We start from the raw sequence: 26,047 nt of genomic DNA on the forward strand, positions 1-26,047 counted from the left end.
ACACTACAAGATATGGCTGCCAACCGATGTCAGTGGCGTTCTTGTTGTCAGTTTCTATCCAGATTGCCTGAGTGAGCGTCTGGAGGTGTAGGCACCTCAGAATGATTCTAGTAAGTTAGCACGAAGTCCCTTCCCCGTCAACCTTTATTCTTCACAATAAAGCTTTCAAATAAATCATGGTTGTACGGCAGTGAGACATCGGTATTGAACACAGATGTCATGCTGTCGATGATAATGATGATAACGAAACCAACTGCGGAACAGTGCGGAGCTTCACGGTTAATGAGGGAGGGGGTTCAGTTTGTGTATCAGTACGCCTAGTTTACTGACCACAATCTTTCTGTGGCTAATGAGGTTAGCGTTTTGAACTTGAGAAATCGTGGCCAATATCCGATATCTGTTGTTGATTCTATACGAATCTCGTCCAATGAGTAGTGTTGTTTCAAGCAACTGAATCCAGCTGAAACAGTCATTACACTTTTCTCTTTTTTCGTCTAAATTTGTCTTTGTGACTGAGCCTTCGGTCCACTTCAACTTTAAATATCCGCAACGCAACCGATAATTTGGTGGTTTCCAAGAATCGTTTAGCCTAGGCTCATCAATTCTTCATCTTCATCAGCTCAAGCACACGTTTCACGGTAGCCAGTCCTTACTCACGAGAAATCAATACAACCGAACAACCATATGGCTGTGAGGAGAATCTGACCACTAGTGGCATAATTAGACTATGTAATTTGCCGTTGAGCAGTTTTCGTATAGTGACCTAATTATGAGGTATTTTACTGCTTCGGAATCCCATCAAGTTCGTTTAGGAAAACCCTCACCGCATCACCATCGGTAACTCTGAATCTGGTGAGGAAATTGGTTCATTATTAGCGCGTCACTTGGAAGAGGCAAGTCACGCGCAAAAGACGCGCTACGCACGTTCTAGAGTTTATGCTCGTAGAGGATTTTGCATCGTAGGCCCGTAGAACTCTTCTATACGGTCATGGAATTTAGGCAAATAATGAAGCGTTAAACTGTTGCTCCGTAAATACAGTTAGTTTGACAATCCTGGATGAGACCCTGTAGGGTAGATGGGTTCGTGATCAGAGATAGTACTAGGTGTGTTTTCACATTCAATGCAAATCTTTCGAAATCCATTTCCAGTAGACGATTGGCGCAGCTTTAAGGCTGAGACTTCAAAAGCACTGATTCGACCAGCTTCGGTTTGCTGGCAAACCAAATTTTATTAGTATTGACAGGATAGCTGCTTCGTAATTAGTTCCCAATATTGTACACAACATCGGTTATCAAATGTGAGTCTACCAAGATCCGTTTAGTATCGGCACCTAGCGCCATCTTGTCACACAATGTTTAGAAGGCAGTGTTGCGCATACCGAGGCTCATTCGGTCTGATCGCATCGAATTGAGCCGTATAGGGTGAGTAGCACGTAATAAATTCTGACTGTTATCCCCCTTTAGATTGATATTATGCCGCCTTTATAGGCTACCTGTTCGTTACCACGATGGTTGTATGTAGTTCGCTACTCACTTATTCACGCAAACGAAGTGTTATGCGAGCTACTCGTTCTCAGTAAGAAGCCTACTCCTAGTCTCTTGTTTTCATCGTCTAGCTAGAGTGTTGATCATCTACCAAATCGAACTTGCAATTAAAGCCAATCGTTAGGGCTTTGGAGGAGATAGTTCTGTTCAGGGCCATAAATCGATGCCTGATATGGGTACTCGGCTCAAATCCCGCTTATTGGTGATTGGGATGTGGGATAGATGGAATTTGACAGCATTTAGTCCAAAATACTTTTTATCGTTTACTGTTTATAGCTGACAAGAGTGTACAAGGTTGGTTCCTTACCCAGCTTCACCGCACTCGTGGGTTTTCCCAATTTTGTCGGCATTGGTCAATTAGCTTGTCCAGGTGCTTCTCTTGCTTTGAAAGGAACATCACAACACCTTGAATGATTGAAACCAAAGACTCGATTATCAATGTCGTCTGCTTGTTTGGTGTTAGCCGCTATTGAAGATGGGCTGTGGAACCCGAATCGTCAAAGAAAGAATTTCAACGACGTTTATCAGCCGCAAGTTGTGGACACTTACCTTTTGTTGTTAGAAATAATGCGCTGTTGTTTACCTGACTACCTGAAAATCCTTTTGGAACAACAACCCTGTTGTGATATCTTGGGCATCCTGTCAACATACAGTCTCTCCACCAATTAACCTCGAAGGCGCGGAGGAGAATGGGTACTACACTATGTATTCTGTCGAATATCTCCTTTGGAAGCGCTTCGCTACCGTCCCTAAATATGGATGGCCTTATTGCTTTTTCTAACAGTTCGGGTATCTTCCACAGCTCTCAGACAGCTGGGGGGCTAATTTTCCGTTTCACGCTATTTAGAGCACGGGGCTGACTGGACTGATATTTCTTGTTCCATCCATTGTTGTTAGCATGGAGTTGAGATTTCAATGTCACTGATAACATCAGCTTTTAGGGCATACAGGACTTCGACCGTTAGACGGAGTTTAAAAGTATGTACCGAATATGACAACTGATCAACGATGTACCCTGGAAACTTTTTCAAATTTCTCGCTCGTTTCGCGGATCTCATACCTGAGATTATAGAAAAAAGCAATGTCAATTGAGAGCGGAAAAAACATTGGTGTCGAAACGCTTCCCAAAGAGATGCCACTCCGGAGAATGGGTTCTCTTGGCTCCCGGGACGGGATACTCTCTCGGGGCGTAACATCATTGGTCAGAGAGCAGTTCACTGGTTTCAAATTTTCGCTCGTTTCGCGGATCTCATACCTGAGATTATAGAAAAAAGCAATGTCAATTGAGAGCGGAAAAAACATTGGTGTCGAAACGCTTCCCAAAGAGATGCCACTCCGGAGAATGGGTTCTCTTGGCTCCCGGGACGGGATACTCTCTCGGGGCGTAACATCATTGGTCAGAGAGCAGTTCACTGGTGGTGAACTATTCAGTGTTTGACTGAGTTCATCACCTAATTAGTTTAATTCACTAGGGTTTTTTTGGAAAGCAAAATTCCCGTTTAGTTGGTGATCTAGATAGTGTGTAATGTATCTGTTGGTAGCTCGCTTACTGAGCGATAACTTCGGAATCTCCATACATTCCCACATGGACATTGATTGGTGACAAATTCGCCGAACTCATAATTATTCCAAAAATTGTCTTGCGCCACTCCAGTGTTATCTGCTTTTCTTGTGGGTTAAGACCCTTCCCTTGTTGGATTCGCACCACCACATTTTGAGTTACAAACCTTACTACTCAAAGAACTGTATCCGATGTAAACCTGGATCGTTCCATGGCAAACGAGAGGCGCGTCCAACTATACTTATCAAGGCTTCAAAAATAACATACCTGTGTTCTACCTCACCTAGCATTCGATATGTCTCCCAATAAAACCAGTAAACGGCACATGAGCTATGCTCACGTGATGAGAGCCCTATTGCGGCCGTCATGCGAATAATGATGCCACCAAATAGACGAGTAGCCCCAAGATCTAGCGATATTCAAAATACTAGTAATGACTTCCTTCCACTCTTGAATTTGAGACAACCTTGAACAACTTTAACTAGGTGAAGCGGATTTCGAACGGTCCCAAGGCTACTCACGCTTCGGTTTGTGTCCCATAACCCATGTCGTGTGGAGTCGCCACTGGGCCCGTGAATTCTGTAGTTTTTTCTCGTATTTTTCAAGAGTTGGGCAGGATTATGGCCTTGCGTGCGATGGGACCAGACCGTGGAGTTCCTATGAGATGCAGGTGACCTCCACCGCCGAAAGATGTGTCTTTGGTGGACGCCTGTATTTATTCTTTGTTCTTCACTATGGCCTTTTGGAGTAGTGTTGAAAATGTCGGGTTAAGAACTTGTGCATTCCGAGAGAGTGTTTCCGAGAAATAACGATTTCGCTCACTCCCTGAGGGTGTTCTCTGTTGAACGCTCCACTACACAAACGCGCACTTGGTGTGGATATGTACGTTAAAATACCTCATCGGTTCTTAATTGGTATCGTAAGACTCCTTGACTTGATCCTTCAGTCTGGCTTTTATCACTGTTCATCTGACTCACCAATGCAATATGATGCATCGAAAAAGACTACTTTTTCGACGGTTGAGTGGATAGGCTCAACCGCGTACAAAGTCATTTCCAACAGACGCTAAACTGAGCAAGTTACAACCGGAATGAATGATTGGCAAAATCATTTCCAACAGACGCTAAACTAATGTCTTCGAATTGAGCAAGTTACAACCGGAATGAATGATTGCTCACGTGATGACCGGAACCGCATTCCAGATTGAAGCGTGCGCCCTCCAAATTCGCCCATGTGTGTAGGTACACGTGTACGGTCTGCACAGTTCGCTCGCCGTTGCGTCCTGTATGCCAAGACGAACAGACGCTGCATAAGAGTGTAACAGCCAACCGACGTGACGGTGCGGCTGATGGTTTGCGTGCCTTCCGATTACGACCTCTGAGCACTCGCAGTCCGTTGTGCGTGTCTGTGGCAGGCAGAGATGTGTACGTTGTGTGCGTCGGTGTGTCGTATGCGTGTGCATCGCACTCGCGTTTCATAAGTAGGTCGGTCCATGTCTCGTAGGCGTAAAGGCACTTTTACGCTCCACGTTCCGTCAGTATGGTGTGCTCTGTCACCTGGGAATGACTGCAATCTATGTTGGGATGCTATTCTGTTCAATTCACCCTCACTCGGGCTAGAGTTCGCTTTGTCCGTGCGTGTGTGCTGGATCTAGCCGGGACGACACGCCAGGGCACCGTGGTAAAGCGCCATGATTGAGGCCAGTGACAGCGCCGTCGAGGCGCCCCCTCCATCGCCAACTATTCGCACAAGCTGTAATAGCCCTATGTATTAACTGAGTTGAATGTCCGCCCACGCTCTCTCACAAGCTGATAAAAATGACTTGGCAAGGCAGTCGTGAGGTTTGTTTTGAGTAGGCGATGAGTCAGTAAGCTAATTTGCTCTCACGACTGGTCTATTGATAGTCGGAATGTCAGGAGCGCCAGTTGCTGTTTCGGCTTGCGCGGGAGTTGACTACGTTTACGGTTGCAGTGAGCGAGTAGGCTGGGTATGCGCATCGCACTGGCAACTGGAGCAAACCTGAACACACCCACATGTGTGCGTTCCACTGGGTTTAGCTGACGCCGACATAAGCGATGCACGCTGGAGACCGACTTGATTTAAAGCGGACTCAGGTATCAATCACTCTGTGAGGCGAACAAATCATTGGTGCGCCAACTGGCCGGAAAATTGCGTTAAAGTTGGCGACTAATTTGGATTATACTGAGTGTAGACTGGGCTTACACCTGCATGTCCCTAAATTTATTGCTTTCTTCTTAGTTTCCGAGTTTTTATATTCCAGGAAAAATGCCAAAGTCTGAGGATACTAGGTTCGCTTCTATAATTTCCTACTTTCAATCATTAGGCTTTCATACAGCTCCCAGCAAACACGCCACCGATGGACATCGGTGGCCAAAGGTGGCAACCCAAAAAGTTCACGATGTATTTAATCGGTGGTGCATTCAAACAAATTGGTTTCAGAAATTACTTTGTAGATAGAGCTCCAGTATTCAGAATATCCTGTTACATTTGTTTTCAGAGGGCTTTTATGCAACAAGTGCCACGTTTGGCTTGTATTCACCAACGGAGTCAGTGGCAAACCTAGCCACCTTTGGACACCGTTAGCCACCGGTATCATTGTGTTTACTGGGCTGTCAATCCCTGAAATACAATAATCGGCAAACTTGGCCACGCGTGATGAAAGCTGCGTTTTGGGTCTTGCTCTTTCGTGGCCACATCAGTCTATTTGGCTTGCCCGTATGCCATACAACTATTTTATTGCTAAGGGGATGTTTTCTTCCACGGCTTCATGTCCACCTGCAGTGTGACAGTCATGTGTAGTGAAAACTAACCTCTACCTCAAGAGATTAAAATGTAGTTCGGCCGTTTATGGTATTCCCAAGCAAAAGCTTTCTTTGCATAGTGTTAAAGTTGTAGACTCTACTTCTGAAGTGGATTTTTGCAGCTCACTCAACACAATAATCGTATTCATAGTTAATCCACGTTGCTAATATCCCATTTTTGTTATGGTTTACGTTGGCAATTCCTTAAGGTAATAGTATATGAATTGGAATCGAGCAGTAATCATAGCAACTACCACAGACAGTCACTAGGGCCAACAGCATTCACCAAGAAAATGCACATCAACTGTTAACTGGTAGAATAAAAATATATAATCGTTCGGCTGTAACACCCTTCCAGTGCCTAGCTGCATTGCCACCCGGAGGAAGCACGAGGGCTGGGATACTGCCTGGTTACCCAAGCCTAGACAGGGGAAGTCGAGATGCAGAGGTTGGGTTCGAACCATGGATCTCTTCGGTCGTAAATTCGCGCTCTAACCACTGACCCATATCGCCTGCACATGAGAAGCATGAGAATATTCATCTTAGCTTCTGTATATACAGTGGTCACTCATCGGACTATCTTACTGAAGCTTACGTACTGCTTCAGCAAGTAATTGGTTCGCCTGAATTATGATCCCTGATATACACCAAAGCATTTTCACTGGGGCGTAATCGATCGTTCCAATCTGGGTTACCGTGTGCCCCCTAGTCGTGCTAACCTTGAAGTTGAAAGTCACCTTGGCAGCAGACTGATGCAGGATAAAGCATTAATAAGCGTGAAAGACGCGATAATGGCCCCGCCATTTAACTATCGAAATCAGTTCATTGTCACGGACGGTGAGTCGATGACTGCGCATGTTTTAGCCAGTAGACAAAACCTGGAAAGGCATTAGATAGTCACTCAAGCACTATCTACTCGACTCAACCGCGGAGCTAGCTCAGCCCGTACGACTGAGTGCAAAATCAGTTAATACCTACTCCCCTCAAGACAGGTCGGACAGAAGCACCTCCGTAACTGTCAGATAACGTGTTACGTATGACCTAAAACGGTGCTCGATATTAAAACGCACAAGAATCTAAACGATCAATTGAGCTGCGTGGTGAACTACTTCAGGTAAGCAAACTACACTCATTCGCATGCAAATTTTGTTTTAACGGAGACTCACCTGGACTCACCCAGCTCAGTATATCGTTTTAAGCTTAAAAACATCATAAACGAGAGGTTCAGCTGGGTTCCAGATGAGTCTCCCGTCAGAACCAAATTGGTATGCAAATGAATGTGTTTCGCTACTTTCGTGCAATTCGGCTTCAAGTAGAACGTAAGGTTGACATATTCTCGGGGACTGCGCCTAACTGATAAGCCCGAAACAGGAGGGCGAAACCGGTCATGGGTTTTCAACAACCTCATGAGTAGTTCACACTTTAGGTAAGACTTGGCGCTCGTAATTCGAAAGTCCATGGTGGCGGAACGCCTTTGGTGATGTGGTCGAATAAACCAACCGATCAGGTGCATGTTCAGATCCCCATTGAAACATGCAGCCTGGTCTAATGTGCATTTTGGTGGTGAATGGTTTTGGTACAATTTTTGGAGAATAGTGGTGTACTACGAACGGCCATGACTTCTGTTTGCATTTGTGTTGTGTGTCAGTTAATCTAAGGAAAGGGCACGATCAGCGCGGTTTGCGTCACTGCAGCGCTCGAAAACGTTGGTGCCTGGACGATGCGAATCCTTGTCACGGGAGTGAACAGGAATGATCGCAGGTGATCGATCACCATTGTATATATTGCGTTTTTAACGAATGTCCCGGACCTGATGGTGCACTACAAAGCTGGCCGGAGGCAGACACATGGCAAAAACCTCGGAATAGTTAAATTCTCCTCATTTATATTTATTCACCAAGTAGAATCGTCGTAAAGATATCGGGTTTGGCTGATCTCAACCGAAGCGCCGCCAGCAACCGGTTAAAGTCAGCCACCCATATTTACGGAATTTCAGAGTAGGTTGCTGTTATCTACTGAGCGAGGTGGCTCAGTGGTTAGAGCACGAATTTACTGACCGGAGGCCCGTGGTTCGAACCCGACCCCTGCATCTCGACTTCCCTGTTTAGGCTTGGGCAACGTGGCAGTATCCCAGCCCTCGTGCCTCCTTCGGGTGGCATGGCAGTTATGCACCAAAGCGGTGCTACAGCTGAACGACTATATTTTCCTATCTACCGAGCAGTGTAAAAACCTGGTACAATTTGTACTTTGTTTTCAGGTTGAGCAGTTAATTAAATTATGGTAAGACCTAATTACATCTACGCAATAGTGCTAGTTCTGTCCGACTAACCGCATCACATATGTGTGCATTCTACAGACATTCTAGAACGAGAAACCAGGCGATATTCCGACCTCTGTCTAACAGTTGTGTGCCTTTCACCCGGCTAATTTCGGAACACACCGCTTAGTACTCATCAGATCCACAGTGAGGATTGATGAGTAGCTGGTTGAAAACGCTGACCATTCACCACCGTTCGTCGTCTTTGCTTACCCGTACTCGGGAGTACAACTGTCCCGAGCAAAACCAGTCGACTCGACATTGATTTGACTGGCTAGCCTACCAATGTGGTAGGCGAACCGTCAGAAACAAGCCCAAAAGAACCAGCTGACTGATGAACCAACCTAAACAGGATTTCAGTCACCAACGTCCCGCCCCTTGGGATCCTGGTGCTGTCTCCTACGCGTCTCTAACAGCATGTAACTTATAGTAATGGCGATATCGTTAGTTCAGCTATATCGTCCTCTGACGCGTAGCCGCTCTGCAAACAACCGGAATACACTGAGAAGAGCTGATCAACACGGTCCCAAACTAAGAACTGCACACACCGGACTCTCATATTCACACTCCAGTCAAGGTATATATGATTATTCTCGATAGGTATTGTCGCATCCCCAGAACTGATGAATATCAATGAATGAGCACTTTATGTTACCACTCACGCAACATCCTTTATTATGGCGTTTAATTTCGTTGCAGCAGAGTGGGGAAAGTGCGTGTCTGCAGTTCTTACGACGAGAAAAGTGATAGAGAACTGTTCTGTTTCTCCATACCTGATTGTGAAGTTCACGTCATTTTGACTGTTTCAGATCATAGGTCTTTAAACGCTTTCACGACTAGAGACAGTAACTCTTTCGATGATTTACGTTCAGAGAACGAATCCCGGATTGGATGATTTCATACTTTCTCTCCGTCTACAATAGATAAACAATATTTCCGCGACCCAAGTAACAATCAGCTTTGAGGAGTATCTTTCGGGGTTTGGAGGTACGATCGAACTTCCTTTAGAGAGGTCTTCAAAGCAGTTTGGAAGCGAATTCGCCTTTGAGTACCTTTTTATTAGTGTGATTTCCAATAAATGGACTCAACACTAGGTCAACGACACGTTTATCGTCACCACCAGAGAAGATCGATAACTATCAGCGTTTCTGGGGTGGAAGGCGAGTTACGGTTGGGTTCACTTTTGACCGCTTCACCAATAATAGGGTAAATTTGATCTGACATCCTGTACTTCTGTTGTCTTGACTTTGTGTTTCATGATCTAAGAGATACATAGTTGCCCTATTTGATGTGATCTAGTGGTATTGGTGTCTTGGTTGCATTGGTCAACGCGCGTTCGTCTTCATTCAGTTCAAATCCTAGTTACCTCGAGCCTTAGACGGGATAAAAGTGATTGGCCATGGCTCCTGCAAGAACGGCCATCCTGTCTGAGGGTTTCGTCGCTAAACTGCTTGCTGCTGGAATATTTTGCTTTGCTATACAGTACTACTGATAAGCAAAACGGTCTCTGTGGCATTTCTAACACTACAGGAGTTGAACAGGTTACTCTGGTTACCACCATTGTGCTATCCAATACAACGCGACTGAAATGATTGATTTGTTGACCCAACTCGGCGGTTGGGTTAAGACCAGTAAACAACTCACTGCCTGATTCTCAAAGCAAACAGATGCGACTGAGATTTGTTTGCCTTCAGACATGTACGTGCCTAGCTCTGTATGCGTGCTCGTCCTCTCGGTGCTGGGGTAGTACTTGGTACCTCCCGCCCACGTAAACTCGTTCATTACTGGATTTGTGTGGGCAATCCAACTCAGCATGCCTTGGAAAAAAGTCAAAAACTGCAGGCTGTTTTGTGTTCTCCGTAGTGGTTTCATCGTGCACCTACGCATACACCCACGCGTCCGTTCTTAGAACGCGACTAGTCATGTTCATTGTCAACTGACATGTTTTCGTGTGACGGAGGTACAACTAACTTCATTGTACCTTCGCTGGTGAGTTAGGAGATTTGAACGTAGAACAGATACTTTGCAAATGATTCTGGAGTTAGATTAGGGTCTGACACGTACACCATTCTGTCGGTCGTTGTGTCGAGTGTTACAATCTGAACTTAGAAAGAACCAACCTCAAGCAAATGACTGCATTCCCCTTCTCCGAATTAATTAGAGGTAACTTACCCCCATAGTTGACCACTGTGTATTTTATGGGACCGAAATGCACCAAGATAATTCGGTAGTGTATGCAAAGCATTGTGAGAACTAAGCATTTTAATGCTCCTCATAGACTTCGTACTTTTCATCGACGATGTCAATGACACACTTGGCAACGTCCCAACCTACGATTTTATCGATCAGATCATTCAAACCCAAAGTGGACAGCTTTTCACAATGACACAAGTGGTGAAACACGCATTTTAAACGTGCGAGTACACTTAGCCGCAGACCGGCCCATGAATTAATCATACTATTTTTGTTCCAGTTGCTCGTCTAGCCTACAGTATGAGTGTTTGGTGTTATAAAGAGTTGGACTCATTTTCGAGAGCCTCGACCTGTGAAACTGACTAACGCCTTCATTGCTGTCAATTTTGACATTATTATTCTTTCCCTAAAAACTAGGTTAAATTGTGGGGCGTTGTATGTTTCAGCTTGTTTGAGGGACAATACTGTAACCTCGAAAGGAAATTTCCTTCAAGCATCACTTTTCAGGAGGAATTTTGTTCCATTTAACGGTTCGCAGAGCATCCATTTGCATTTACCATTTCCTCACATAGCAGCTCTTAGGTAGTTGTACGCACTGGTTGAACTGGACAATACAGATGAGTGATTTTGTAAACTTATTTCAAACTCTTTCGATCGATCAAGATCAGCTAACTGGTCTTGCGATTGGCTATCAGCCGTTAACTATTGCGACTGTAGAGGTGTCACTGAGATTTTCGCGAAAACAGTTGTCGTTATCAAGCGCACCCATAAAAACCAATTCCCAGTACAGGGACATTGCCGTAAAATTATTGTTGTTAGATGAGTGTGTTTTAATCATAATGGTGAATGGGCTCAGCCCATTTTCACAGCCAACAACCGCGACCCATCTATCCAATGCCGTAAAATAGTTGTAGGTGGACGGTGTCGCGATAACTGCTGCCTGGATTGTGTGCTGATGACAAACGACGTGCCAGTTGATCACATGTGGTAAGCACTTTTCCATCGCCCCCTCGCTTTCTCCGTCCTGCACAACGTTGTTCTGTCGTCCACTTAAGCTAGCGATCTTCTTTCACCCCTCGTCAACCAGCGACATCGACTCAGCTAAGAAACACGGCTGACTTGGGGCGTTCAAATGATCAGTTCGGATATTGGGTCCTGGTGTTTCAACCGGGTTGGAGGAATTTTGATGTCGCTGCCCCAATCAATCACAACAGGAGATTGCTTGAGGGTCACTCTGGCACAGATGACCACGTACCTGAAGAAGATCAGAAAGACCCTCTAACTTTTGGCAATGAATCAGACCAGGTCTGCAAGGCTTTGCGCCGATAACCCTATTCTCGATTTCGTATCTCTTACTGTGTCGATGTGACGCGGCTTCCATAGCGAATGCTACTTTCCCCCGCCCTTTTTATCCATTAAGTAAAGCGAGTGGATTATATAATAATATTTCCAAGACAGACATTTTTGGAGAGAAGTCACTTTTCTAGACAATCTACAGTAACCTTCTTCAGCATCCCTCAACTTAGAGAAGGGAGAGGCTACCAAGAGAAGAGACTTCTCCAGGAGGAGGTTACCGTAGTTAAGTCATCAGGCGGCAGGTTATGTAAGAAGTGTACTGCCTTCATATAAATGAGAGTAAAGTATAAGTAGTATATATGATTATATATGTATGTATATAAGCATAAATAAAATAAAGTACAAGATTAAAGTATAACATTCTGTGCTGCGTTGTCATTATGTAGTACATTGAGTGACGTAGTCACAAAGTGCAAGTACAATATATTCTCATTCTTACTAATTTCTCCACCTTCCTTTCTACATCATAGACCGACTCTGCAGTTATGCGGGCATGACTTCACCGGATACGGTGTACTGTGGAAGCGGGAGACATTGTTTAGCAATGCCGCGTTGCAGCTCACTTCAACATTCCCACCGGCTGGTTACCGAAAACCGGTGAACGAAAAGCGCTCTGGAACGCGGACCACAACAAGGGCGACACCGAACACCCATTCGGTCGCTGTCGACACCCCTGCGACCATCACCACACCCACTGCCCAGAAATCGAACATCATGGATGGAAACCAGTCCACTTCCACTCATCTGGTGACACCAATAACACCTATAACATTTGATCCAGATTTCTGTGAACCTCCTCTCTACCAACCCAAACCGAACGGCAGACCACGACCACCTCGATGGCAGCGTCGCCTACCGCGTATCTTATCAAGACTTTTCTACGGTGGTGGATGTACAGCCAACTGCTCACTGTTTCGTCGCTCTCTCCGACCCAAACCAGCTGTTTTGGTTTCTGAGACCCAGAGTTCCCGGGCAGCAGCAGAACATGTGTTCTCAGACGTGGGTTTCATCTACGATCCAGACATGCGTGCGGGGATCGGTGCGATGGCCGTGGCAGACTCTCTGTGTGGCAGTGGAAGTGGTGCCGGTTACTCTGGTGGAAGCACCGGATTTACTGGGAGCACCCTGTGTTCCTCGTTGTGTAGGCGAACACCGATTGTCATTGACGTGTACGTGGTCAATGATGATTTGTCCACCGTGCTTCCGCACTATTCATCCGCAGAACGCAATTCACCATCGGTTGAATAAAAAGACTGCAGATGGCGACCGGTTCTTGTCAGTTGTTGGGGACTGACAACAAGACGAAAGCATGGAACACTTGTCCGTACCTCCACATTGTTCGTCTGTATTTTATGGCTGTGTATGTAACCCCCTACTCATGCTCCTTCCCCGGTTACTTGTTGTGTTTTACATTCTACCGTTATTACCGCGCCATCCTGGGGCTGATTCTTCGGCGGTACTTGCTCTGCCCTCTTCCTATCCACACCCCCTCTCCTCAGCTCCGAGAGTAGGGTTCAGTGAAACGCGAAAAATGCTCTTTTATGTCCCCATTTTGCATTCTCTCTTGTTGATCATAAGAGCAGAAACCCCTTATAAATATTGTATTTAACTCACTCAGTCTTGGTTGCTATTTTAGGTGGTTGAGAATCGATATGTGGTTGGGAAGCACTTGTCAATTAATAATATAGATTCGAGTAAGCATAGCCATTACCGACCCTGAATTTGGTAGTCAGTGTGAAAGCCGAAGTTGGGTAATAGTTTGAGTGGCATCCCCTAATTAAGAAAAATCGTTCAGCTGTAACAACCTTTCAGTGCGTAGCTGCGACGCCATTCAAAGGAAGTACGAGGGATGGGTAATGCCAGGTTGCCTAGACAGGAGAAGTCGAAATGCAGAGGTTGGGTTCGAACCACGCGCTTTTCGGTCAATAAATTCCTCTCTATCCACCAAGCCTTATCGCAGTTCCCCTAATTAAGCATGTGTTTGTGATCATTCTCAGTTTCCTCTGAGTCGGACACAGCCTTTTGAGCAGTCCAGTGATAAATTTCTTAATGTACAGAGCTGAGAGATACGCCAGCTATTATACCAAGGAACTTGGCGTTCAAAGTCCAATCTCTCGTTTAGACAGTTGGATGGCCATGAACGCTGAGGAAGTATACTCATCGCTAAGTGAGGCCCCAAAAACCCTAATTAGTAGCCCGAAAGCCGATTTGAATCAATCTTCCGGTGTCAACGGGTAGGACGTGGACGCATAGTGATTTTCCAAAAAAGAACCTCTCCGGAGGGAAGTCAGTCCTGGTGAGACTCCACACGTGCGTTTTCTCACACATTTTCAGCGTAAATTCCTTATACAAAGGGAGTTCACCCTCCAAAGGGACAAGCAGGCCCTTTTCCAGCAGTGTCTTCTCTTCAAGTTTACTCTAAAACCAGCTTTAATGTGGCAAAATTTTGGAAAAAGTGTACACGACTGTGTTCACACTTGCACACTCAATGAGGCATCTCCAAATTTGGGTTCCAAACCAAGTGCACTCAGGGAAGTAGTCCTCCCTAAAACTTGACGTCCTTGACAAAATCGTCCGCTTTCCCGAGAAGGTAGTCTGTTTCTGCTTGATTTCGTGCCCGCGATCCGCGTGTGGTTTTGCGGAAGGGGACGAACACTAAAGATTTCTTCGAGCAACCGATTGCAATTAACTTTTTCAGAGGTAAACATTCTTGTTACCAGGGTTACTCGTCCGCACTTGAAGATTTGGGAGCTTCGGGAGTACTCATTTGAAGGGAGGGAAAAATTGATACGAAGATTACGAGACAGTGAGGATACTGAGGGTTCGGAAGGACAAAGTTATGTTGTTTAGCGGTCAAGCTTTCAACTTGGCACGCCTTGACGGGAGCTTTGCTCACATTTATGCTTTGCACAGGCTCAAGTCCAGAACGGCTATTTTCCACAAAATTTCCACAGAAGTTTCTCCATTCCAACTACCACTCAGCGCTAGACCAGGATCCCATCTCGTGTAGCCATGTGTCGGACTGAAATATATAGCTGACGTTCATTTGGATATACTTTCCTACGTTTTTGTTGTCATACCAACTGGATATCAGGGTTCACCTAACAACGAAATCATGGAGTGTCTCTATGCGAATGGGGGGGCAATGCATCTGTCAGCATAAAAATATGGTCAGACATCTGTTCTCACCTGTCGTAATAGTTATCGCCCAGGGCAGCAAACCACTTCGTGGAACTGTAGGTTAGCTGGGTTGAGAGCACAGGCATTCTCAAACCCTATCGAAAAGAATCACAGAAGGAAAATGCGCCATCGCTCTATTTTCAACTCATTGTCCTTGACAAATCTGTCAGACTCATCTTCCTGCCGCATTGTTCGAGTATACGCCCAAAAGTTATTGATTACCTTGGCTAGATTCCCAGAGATTAACGTTTCTAAGAAGGGAAGGAATATAAAGGAATTGAGTGGAAGGGCGGTAGTGGGTGATAGAAACGTGCAGACAGCTGTGGCTATTCGTGAGTGATCATCTCCCCGGTTGCTATCAAGAATTGGCAAGCGTGCAAAATCGAATTAACAGCTATTCTCTAAGACAGAGTTAAACTTTTAAAGAAAACATCATGGATACACTGCTCACATAGGGACTTTCCTTCCCAAAGGGATCATTCTGTTCTGGTCCGGCGAACTTTTCCCACTGAGTCGATGGACCAAATACCGAACCCACCAAGGAGGACAGGAGAGTCCGGAAATATCGACCCTGGCGGTACAGCCTATTGAGCTTGACAGCCGTACGCTGTCCGTACGAAGATTTTGGGGATGGACAAATTTCCCAGGTTTTCGCCAACCTTATGTTAGACTTGAATCAAAATCGGACAGGATTTGTCAGATACTCTCATTTGCGTACAACGAAAGGCTCAACTGAATCCCGCGAATCTCTCGTCTATAAATCAGTATAAAATTGAGCTAGTTTGTGCCATTTTGGAACATAGGCTGTGAATTACACACGACTGCCATACGGAAGTCAATCTCACTGGTTAGAATGCAGCTAACCATGGAAATGTGACCAATATGACAACCTTGGTGAAGAAATATCAGGATGCCCGGACAAACAACACAAAGGATGATGAGCAGCGAACGAGAGACAGAACTTTTATGGAGTGTTGCAGAGTAAAATTCGATAGTCTTTTTCCCTTCCCCCAACACTCTGGTAAGGCCACGCAGCCATAATCCTGCCATATCAAGAGAGAATCCCCCGAAAATTTGCTTCGAAACTTTAATAAGTCACTTTAGCACACATTCGCTGAGTGCGTGGTTAGCGTTTTTCTTAATGCTTTTCCTGTCTTAGTTAAAAACAGCCACTGGGTCCTCTGAGATTTCGAATGTCAGTAGACTCCAAAACGCCTCAATCGGATAGAGGTTAGCACTACAGGGTGGTCGGTACAGTTCCATGATGAGACGAGGCACAGTCCAACTCTTGTTGATGTGCGCCAGGGATGAGACACAACAATGTTCCACTATTCTCGAGAAATACACTCAATTTGGTTTTCACGAGGGACTCAACTGAATCTCTCGTTCATTTTATTATACAACTGAATGTGCTGCACACAGGCCACGTCGTGTTTCAGTTGGCACGATTTTCGAGATACCGCCGTATACTTTCATAACGGAAACTACTCACAAGGTTGCTGAAAATGTTCCACTATCCTTCTAAGGCTGGTCCGTGTTCTGGCCAGATGCTCACTCATCCATTCAACTAACTCCTTCAGTCAACTTCTGCCGGAATAGGTTTATCTGAATAGTCGCCGATTTGAGTAGAAGGAACCTGATGATCACCAAATCAAGTTTTGACGGTAACGACGTGGACAGATCCGGAAAGGCTGAGTCATAGGAGCATTTACCGGGACTCATCAGTTACTGCACTTATACCAGGTTTGACAGTGGATTTAGAGGGCACGACTAGAAGTCTCGCAGCAATCGGGTTTGGAATGTGCCATAAATACACACTTTTTTGGCTTAAAAGTGTTGCAATAGCTCCTTCGTTGGAAAGGTTGGCAAAGTCGTTTCAAATCTCCAAACTTTCATTGGCGTACTAGGACTTGGTGGCCGATTTTTAGTGGCTCAGGTAGAAACGCACGCGCGTACACCGCAACTTGTGCCACTAGAAATGCTATATATATATATATATATATATCACGTGCATGTTAGAGTAGGATTGTGCAGCTGCGTGAGCGCTGGCATCTAGATACAGTGTTTTGGCCTGTAAACGCCTGTACCAGTGACGGAATTTCTTCAGCTAACCGCTTCCGGCAATTTTGCTCTAACTAGGCTGATAAAACTTTGGTACAGTTTCTCTATCTACCTCGTTGACCGGAATTAAATGGCTTCTGGAATGGTATCGTCCTTAATGAGTACCAGTCAGAACGTCTCCAAACCTCCGTCCGGATAACTGCCTCGTTGTTCGGCTCAAATCCTATTCTGTCGAGCTTCGTCTGACAAGCCTGTCTTCCAGGGGTTTTACGAAACGAGGACAGATGATGAAGACTACTCTTGACTAGACCACATCGATGGTTTATTTGAAGTTTTTTCTGCCAAAGTTTCACTGGCTGATTCATTTTCGAAAGACAGTCTTCGGTGAAATGTTTTCCACAGTGTGCGTAATATGCTCAATGAATCTGATTGCCCATGGGTCTCCCGAATTCCGTCTGGATATGCGCTTCCGTTCAACCTGTTCAACCACTTCTTCAACTAGAGTATCTTGCCTGATCGGAACTAATAGATGTTTTAGCGTTTCTTTTCCTCAGCACCCGTGGACGTAAAACGCGGGGCATATAGGTGATGAATGGAAACGGTGTTGAACAGACACTGATAGGTTGATTTGGCCAGAGTAATCAACTTGTTTGCTTCAACTGTTTGCGTGCACATAACCGAAGTCGGCTTGATTTGATCTGTAGTGTTCCGCTTGCTCGATAAAACCTTGTGTTGTACAGCAAGATTTAGAATGAAACCACCGAGTCTGTCCACTGACCAATACCTAACAACTATCTGGCTATTCACGACGCAGGTTTGCGACATAACCTCTGACCCGACGGTCCTCCTGACAAATCTGGATTGAATACTTCGGACTGTGACAGCTTTCACTGCTATTTGACTGCGACCGAGAGATGTAAAAATTTCGGGTGTAATTTAAGCAGCATTTCCTATTATGTGCCTGCGTGGGTTGGTGAATACCAGGAGGTTACCTTTTTTGGCAGGTGCTCTAGCGGGTCTTAATACTAGTGTGAAATAAATTTCTTGCCTACTCCCTGTAACGCGTTCGTAGGTTGCTCAGACATTGTTACCAACATTTGTTCATATGGCCTAGTACATTGAACATCGATCATTTGATCAACGAGTGGGAGCAATTAGAGCCGCTTGAAGGTGGTAAAACAATCGTAGATTGCTAACAAAACGGATCGCCTGATCGGAGAACAAGGACTTTCAAAACGCGACCTTCTTGAGTGACCCCTAAAAAGAAATGAGCCAGAAAAAGCTTCGAGACAAGTTATCCAGAGAGTAATCTCTCAGCTGTAACACTTTCCAGTGCCTAGCTGCCATGCCACCCGAATTTTGCACGAGGGCTGGGATACTGCCACTTTGCCCAAGCCTAGACAGGGGAAGTCGAGAGGCAGAGGTCGGGTTCGAACTACGGGCCTTCCAGCAGTCAAATCGCACTCTAACCACTTGAGCCATCTCATCCAAAGGGTAAGGAGGGATTGATGAATCAAGTAGAAAGTCACACTGTTTGGAGTAATACACACAAACACACAAACAACGCAAGGACCGACGTGCCTGCATGAAACTCTAGCAGATAATATGCCTTCCGCGTTCCTGTGTGAATGATAGACGGTCCCCTCTGTCTACGGGGAGGTATCACGGTTGAGGCTTACACGAACCTTATGTGGTTCGGTGTGACAGACAAGTTGACCAATTGACGACTGATCGGCCAGTATTTAGCTGCAGTCTCCTAAATGCCAAATAAACGGATATCCGCAGCATTTATTCTCCGTGCCTACAAAATGGATGTAGTTTTTCAATTTTTTCTCCCTCCGTAGTGTGATATTCTGTTGATGAACATCGGAACTGACAACCCAGAGAGAGTCGGCAAGCGCTAAACGACTATTCACGCTACGTCATAACACTGTCATGATGGAGACCATTTATTCTACAAATAGAATATTTAACTTTGGTCGGCGATCAAACCCGTAAATATAACAGTTGTCACCGTACACAATGGACATTTGAAGTTAACGAAACAGGAGTGGTGAATAGTTCTGGCAACAGCGGTCGCCTTACCACCACGTTGCGTTTCCTTGTAGGGCCAGTACTGATAAGCGGTCACCTCAGCATCCAACCGATTTATTAGTTGTGAGACGTTGAACTCAAAAGCCCCGAAACCTGCTTACACACCTAATAGGTGCTCCGATTCCCGTATCGTGTCACAGCTAACTGCTTCGTCGTTGACGTACTGCAACCCAGAGCCATTAGGAGACATCTGAATATGGCAGGAACAGAGGCATTCTAGCTCAAAAGTGAAGTTCAGTTGCAGTGCATAGTCTAGAAGACTTGTATGGCGTGTTTTAGCTTTGTTAGTAGTCATCAGTAGTGTCCATATGAGCCCCTAGAAAGATTTAAACCCAGAATCCTGGACACAACATCGATCGCACTGTTGTGGGATCAGTTCAATCCCGCGGTTCATGTGCTGACTGGTTCTTCGGATGAAGACAGCTCATATGGGTAGTCACAGGGCTTTGTGTTTTGCTGTTTTTCTTATTCCCGGAATTCGTGAGTAAGCATAGCCATTACCGACCCTGAATTTGGTAGTCAGTGTGAAAGCCGAAGTTGGGTAATAGTTTGAGTGGCATCCCCTAATTAAGAAAAATCGTTCAGCTGTAACAACCTTTCAGTGCGTAGCTGCGACGCCATTCAAAGGAAGTACGAGGGATGGGTAATGCCAGGTTGCCTAGACAGCAGAAGTCGAAATGCAGAGGTTGGGTTCGAACCACGCGCTTTTCGGTCAATAAATTCCTCTCTATCCACCAAGCCTTATCGCAGTTCCCCTAATTAAGCATGTGTTTGTGATCATTCTCAGTTTCCTCTGAGTCGGACACAGCCTTTTGAGCAGTCCAGTGATAAATTTCTTAATGTACAGAGCTGAGAGATACGCCAGCTATTATACCAAGGAACTTGGCGTTCAAAGTCCAATCTCTCGTTTAGACAGTTGGATGGCCATGAACGCTGAGGAAGTATACTCATCGCTAAGTGAGGCCCCAAAAACCCTAATTAGTAGCCCGAAAGCCGATTTGAATCAATCTTCCGGTGTCAACGGGTAGGACGTGGACGCATAGTGATTTTCCAAAAAAGAACCTCTCCGGAGGGAAGTCAGTCCTGGTGAGACTCCACACGTGCGTTTTCTCACACATTTTCAGCGTAAATTCCTTATACAAAGGGAGTTCACCCTCCAAAGGGACAAGCAGGCCCTTTTCCAGCAGTGTCTTCTCTTCAAGTTTACTCTAAAACCAGCTTTAATGTGGCAAAATTTTGGAAAAAGTGTACACGACTGTGTTCACACTTGCACACTCAATGAGGCATCTCCAAATTTGGGTTCCAAACCAAGTGCACTCAGGGAAGTAGTCCTCCCTAAAACTTGACGTCCTTGACAAAATCGTCCGCTTTCCCGAGAAGGTAGTCTGTTTCTGCTTGATTTCGTGCCCGCGATCCGCGTGTGGTTTTGCGGAAGGGGACGAACACTAAAGATTTCTTCGAGCAACCGATTGCAATTAACTTTTTCAGAGGTAAACATTCTTGTTACCAGGGTTACTCGTCCGCACTTGAAGATTTGGGAGCTTCGGGAGTACTCATTTGAAGGGAGGGAAAAATTGATACGAAGATTACGAGACAGTGAGGATACTGAGGGTTCGGAAGGACAAAGTTATGTTGTTTAGCGGTCAAGCTTTCAACTTGGCACGCCTTGACGGGAGCTTTGCTCACATTTATGCTTTGCACAGGCTCAAGTCCAGAACGGCTATTTTCCACAAAATTTCCACAGAAGTTTCTCCATTCCAACTACCACTCAGCGCTAGACCAGGATCCCATCTCGTGTAGCCATGTGTCGGACTGAAATATATAGCTGACGTTCATTTGGATATACTTTCCTACGTTTTTGTTGTCATACCAACTGGATATCAGGGTTCACCTAACAACGAAATCATGGAGTGTCTCTATGCGAATGGGGGGGCAATGCATCTGTCAGCATAAAAATATGGTCAGACATCTGTTCTCACCTGTCGTAATAGTTATCGCCCAGGGCAGCAAACCACTTCGTGGAACTGTAGGTTAGCTGGGTTGAGAGCACAGGCATTCTCAAACCCTATCGAAAAGAATCACAGAAGGAAAATGCGCCATCGCTCTATTTTCAACTCATTGTCCTTGACAAATCTGTCAGACTCATCTTCCTGCCGCATTGTTCGAGTATACGCCCAAAAGTTATTGATTACCTTGGCTAGATTCCCAGAGATTAACGTTTCTAAGAAGGGAAGGAATATAAAGGAATTGAGTGGAAGGGCGGTAGTGGGTGATAGAAACGTGCAGACAGCTGTGGCTATTCGTGAGTGATCATCTCCCCGGTTGCTATCAAGAATTGGCAAGCGTGCAAAATCGAATTAACAGCTATTCTCTAAGACAGAGTTAAACTTTTAAAGAAAACATCATGGATACACTGCTCACATAGGGACTTTCCTTCCCAAAGGGATCATTCTGTTCTGGTCCGGCGAACTTTTCCCACTGAGTCGATGGACCAAATACCGAACCCACCAAGGAGGACAGGAGAGTCCGGAAATATCGACCCTGGCGGTACAGCCTATTGAGCTTGACAGCCGTACGCTGTCCGTACGAAGATTTTGGGGATGGACAAATTTCCCAGGTTTTCGCCAACCTTATGTTAGACTTGAATCAAAATCGGACAGGATTTGTCAGATACTCTCATTTGCGTACAACGAAAGGCTCAACTGAATCCCGCGAATCTCTCGTCTATAAATCAGTATAAAATTGAGCTAGTTTGTGCCATTTTGGAACATAGGCTGTGAATTACACACGACTGCCATACGGAAGTCAATCTCACTGGTTAGAATGCAGCTAACCATGGAAATGTGACCAATATGACAACCTTGGTGAAGAAATATCAGGATGCCCGGACAAACAACACAAAGGATGATGAGCAGCGAACGAGAGACAGAACTTTTATGGAGTGTTGCAGAGTAAAATTCGATAGTCTTTTTCCCTTCCCCCAACACTCTGGTAAGGCCACGCAGCCATAATCCTGCCATATCAAGAGAGAATCCCCCGAAAATTTGCTTCGAAACTTTAATAAGTCACTTTAGCACACATTCGCTGAGTGCGTGGTTAGCGTTTTTCTTAATGCTTTTCCTGTCTTAGTTAAAAACAGCCACTGGGTCCTCTGAGATTTCGAATGTCAGTAGACTCCAAAACGCCTCAATCGGATAGAGGTTAGCACTACAGGGTGGTCGGTACAGTTCCATGATGAGACGAGGCACAGTCCAACTCTTGTTGATGTGCGCCAGGGATGAGACACAACAATGTTCCACTATTCTCGAGAAATACACTCAATTTGGTTTTCACGAGGGACTCAACTGAATCTCTCGTTCATTTTATTATACAACTGAATGTGCTGCACACAGGCCACGTCGTGTTTCAGTTGGCACGATTTTCGAGATACCGCCGTATACTTTCATAACGGAAACTACTCACAAGGTTGCTGAAAATGTTCCACTATCCTTCTAAGGCTGGTCCGTGTTCTGGCCAGATGCTCACTCATCCATTCAACTAACTCCTTCAGTCAACTTCTGCCGGAATAGGTTTATCTGAATAGTCGCCGATTTGAGTAGAAGGAACCTGATGATCACCAAATCAAGTTTTGACGGTAACGACGTGGACAGATCCGGAAAGGCTGAGTCATAGGAGCATTTACCGGGACTCATCAGTTACTGCACTTATACCAGGTTTGACAGTGGATTTAGAGGGCACGACTAGAAGTCTCGCAGCAATCGGGTTTGGAATGTGCCATAAATACACACTTTTTTGGCTTAAAAGTGTTGCAATAGCTCCTTCGTTGGAAAGGTTGGCAAAGTCGTTTCAAATCTCCAAACTTTCATTGGCGTACTAGGACTTGGTGGCCGATTTTTAGTGGCTCAGGTAGAAACGCACGCGCGTACACCGCAACTTGTGCCACTAGAAATGCTATATATATATATATATATATATCACGTGCATGTTAGAGTAGGATTGTGCAGCTGCGTGAGCGCTGGCATCTAGATACAGTGTTTTGGCCTGTAAACGCCTGTACCAGTGACGGAATTTCTTCAGCTAACCGCTTCCGGCAATTTTGCTCTAACTAGGCTGATAAAACTTTGGTACAGTTTCTCTATCTACCTCGTTGACCGGAATTAAATGGCTTCTGGAATGGTATCGTCCTTAATGAGTACCAGTCAGAACGTCTCCAAACCTCCGTCCGGATAACTGCCTCGTTGTTCGGCTCAAATCCTATTCTGTCGAGCTTCGTCTGACAAGCCTGTCTTCCAGGGGTTTTACGAAACGAGGACAGATGATGAAGACTACTCTTGACTAGACCACATCGATGGTTTATTTGAAGTTTTTTCTGCCAAAGTTTCACTGGCTGATTCATTTTCGAAAGACAGTCTTCGGTGAAATGTTTTCCACAGTGTACGTAATATGCTCAATGAATCTGATTGCCCATGGGTCTCCCGAATTCCGTCTGGATATGCGCTTCCGTTCAACCTGTTCAACCACTTCTTCAACTAGAGTATCTTGCCTGATCGGAACTAATAGATGTTTTAGCGTTTCTTTTCCTCAGCACCCGTGGACGTAAAACGCGGGGCATATAGGTGATGAATGGAAACGGTGTTGAACAGACACTGATAGGTTGATTTGGCCAGAGTAATCAACTTGTTTGCTTCAACTGTTTGCGTGCACATAACCGAAGTCGGCTTGATTTGATCTGTAGTGTTCCGCTTGCTCGATAAAACCTTGTGTTGTACAGCAAGATTTAGAATGAAACCACCGAGTCTGTCCACTGACCAATACCTAACAACTATCTGGCTATTCACGACGCAGGTTTGCGACATAACCTCTGACCCGACGGTCCTCCTGACAAATCTGGATTGAATACTTCGGACTGTGACAGCTTTCACTGCTATTTGACTGCGACCGAGAGATGTAAAAATTTCGGGTGTAATTTAAGCAGCATTTCCTATTATGTGCCTGCGTGGGTTGGTGAATACCAGGAGGTTACCTTTTTTGGCAGGTGCTCTAGCGGGTCTTAATACTAGTGTGAAATAAATTTCTTGCCTACTCCCTGTAACGCGTTCGTAGGTTGCTCAGACATTGTTACCAACATTTGTTCATATGGCCTAGTACATTGAACATCGATCATTTGATCAACGAGTGGGAGCAATTAGAGCCGCTTGAAGGTGGTAAAACAATCGTAGATTGCTAACAAAACGGATCGCCTGATCGGAGAACAAGGACTTTCAAAACGCGACCTTCTTGAGAGACCCCTAAAAAGAAATGAGCCAGAAAAAGCTTCGAGACAAGTTATCCAGAGAGTAATCTCTCAGCTGTAACACTTTCCAGTGCCTAGCTGCCATGCCACCCGAATTTTGCACGAGGGCTGGGATACTGCCACTTTGGCCCAAGCCTGACAGGGGAAGTCGAGAGGCAGAGGTCGGGTTCGAACTACGGGCCTTCCAGCAGTCAAATCGCACTCTAACCACTTGAGCCATCTCATCCAAAGGGTAAGGAGGGATTGATGAATCAAGTAGAAAGTCACACTGTTTGGAGTAATACACACACACACACAAACAACGCAAGGACCGACGTGACTGCATGAAACTCTAGCAGATAATATGCCTTCCGCGTTCCTGTGTGAATGATAGACGGTCCCCTCTGTCTACGGGGAGGTATCACGGTTGAGGCACGTGCCTGCATGAAACTCTAGCAGATAATATGCCTTCCGCGTTCCTGTGTGAATGATAGACGGTCCCCTCTGTCTACGGGGAGGTATCACGGTTGAGGCTTACACGAACCTTATGTGGTTCGGTGTGACAGACAAGTTGACCAATTGACGACTGATCGGCCAGTATTTAGCTGCAGTCTCCTAAATGCCAAATAAACGGATATCCGCAGCATTTATTCTCCGTGCCTACAAAATGGATGTAGTTTTTCAATTTTTTCTCCCTCCGTAGTGTGATATTCTGTTGATGAACATCGGAACTGACAACCCAGAGAGAGTCGGCAAGCGCTAAACGACTATTCACGCTACGTCATAACACTGTCATGATGGAGACCATTTATTCTACAAATAGAATATTTAACTTTGGTCGGCGATCAAACCCGTAAATATAACAGTTGTCACCGTACACAATGGACATTTGAAGTTAACGAAACAGGAGTGGTGAATAGTTCTGGCAACAGCGGTCGCCTTACCACCACGTTGCGTTTCCTTGTAGGGCCAGTACTGATAAGCGGTCACCTCAGCATCCAACCGATTTATTAGTTGTGAGACGTTGAACTCAAAAGCCCCGAAACCTGCTTACACACCTAATAGGTGCTCCGATTCCCGTATCGTGTCACAGCTAACTGCTTCGTCGTTGACGTACTGCAACCCAGAGCCATTAGGAGACATCTGAATATGGCAGGAACAGAGGCATTCTAGCTCAAAAGTGAAGTTCAGTTGCAGTGCATAGTCTAGAAGACTTGTATGGCGTGTTTTAGCTTTGTTAGTAGTCATCAGTAGTGTCCATATGAGCCCCTAGAAAGATTTAAACCCAGAATCCTGGACACAACATCGATCGCACTGTTGTGGGATCAGTTCAATCCCGCGGTTCATGTGCTGACTGGTTCTTCGGATGAAGACAGCTCATATGGGTAGTCACAGGGCTTTGTGTTTTGCTGTTTTTCTTATTCCCGGAATTCGTATTTCGTCGCATCTGTTCACATCCGTCTTTAGGGTCCCCTTATTTTCAGTTGGATTAAGGCGAGGGACATCAGACTCCTTGTAGGGTGGGACGAGGAACGCGCATATTATCAGCCCCGAGAATTATTGGCGTTATCAAATGTAAATACCCTTTACTCCTGAACAGTTGTTTTCAGGAAGTGTATAGGAAATGAAGATCGGTCGAAGAAAGG

At 45.3% G+C, this 26,047-nt stretch overlaps 3 protein-coding genes across 3 annotated transcripts in view; 1 reads left to right on the forward strand and 2 right to left on the reverse strand.

Moving 5' to 3' along the window:
* Positions 1-6,299, reverse strand: part of T265_00517 (hypothetical protein) — a gene marked incomplete at both ends in the record, with an annotated part of 8,074 nt that extends 1,775 nt beyond the window's left edge. Inside the window, 2 exons of the mRNA XM_009164321.1 lie at positions 143-271; positions 6,215-6,299. Coding sequence (XP_009162585.1) covers positions 143-271; positions 6,215-6,299 — 214 coding nt within the window. The remainder of the gene's footprint in view (positions 1-142; positions 272-6,214) is intronic.
* Positions 1-13,386, forward strand: part of T265_00516 (hypothetical protein) — a gene marked incomplete at both ends in the record, with an annotated part of 43,384 nt that extends 29,998 nt beyond the window's left edge. The window contains one exon of the mRNA XM_009164320.1: positions 12,265-13,386. Coding sequence (XP_009162584.1) covers positions 12,265-13,042 — 778 coding nt within the window. The remainder of the gene's footprint in view (positions 1-12,264) is intronic.
* Positions 7,965-11,819, reverse strand: T265_00518 (hypothetical protein; the record flags this gene model as incomplete). Its single annotated transcript, XM_009164322.1, has 2 exons — positions 7,965-8,138; positions 11,694-11,819. The coding sequence occupies 2 exons, from the start codon at positions 11,817-11,819 to the stop codon at positions 7,965-7,967; spliced, it is 300 nt and encodes a 99-aa protein (XP_009162586.1).
* Positions 13,387-26,047: the final 12,661 nt, after the last annotated feature.

This window comes from Opisthorchis viverrini (genome assembly GCF_000715545.1).
Source record: "Opisthorchis viverrini unplaced genomic scaffold opera_v5_5, whole genome shotgun sequence".
In the NCBI taxonomy this organism is placed as follows: Eukaryota; Metazoa; Platyhelminthes; class Trematoda; order Opisthorchiida; family Opisthorchiidae; genus Opisthorchis; species Opisthorchis viverrini.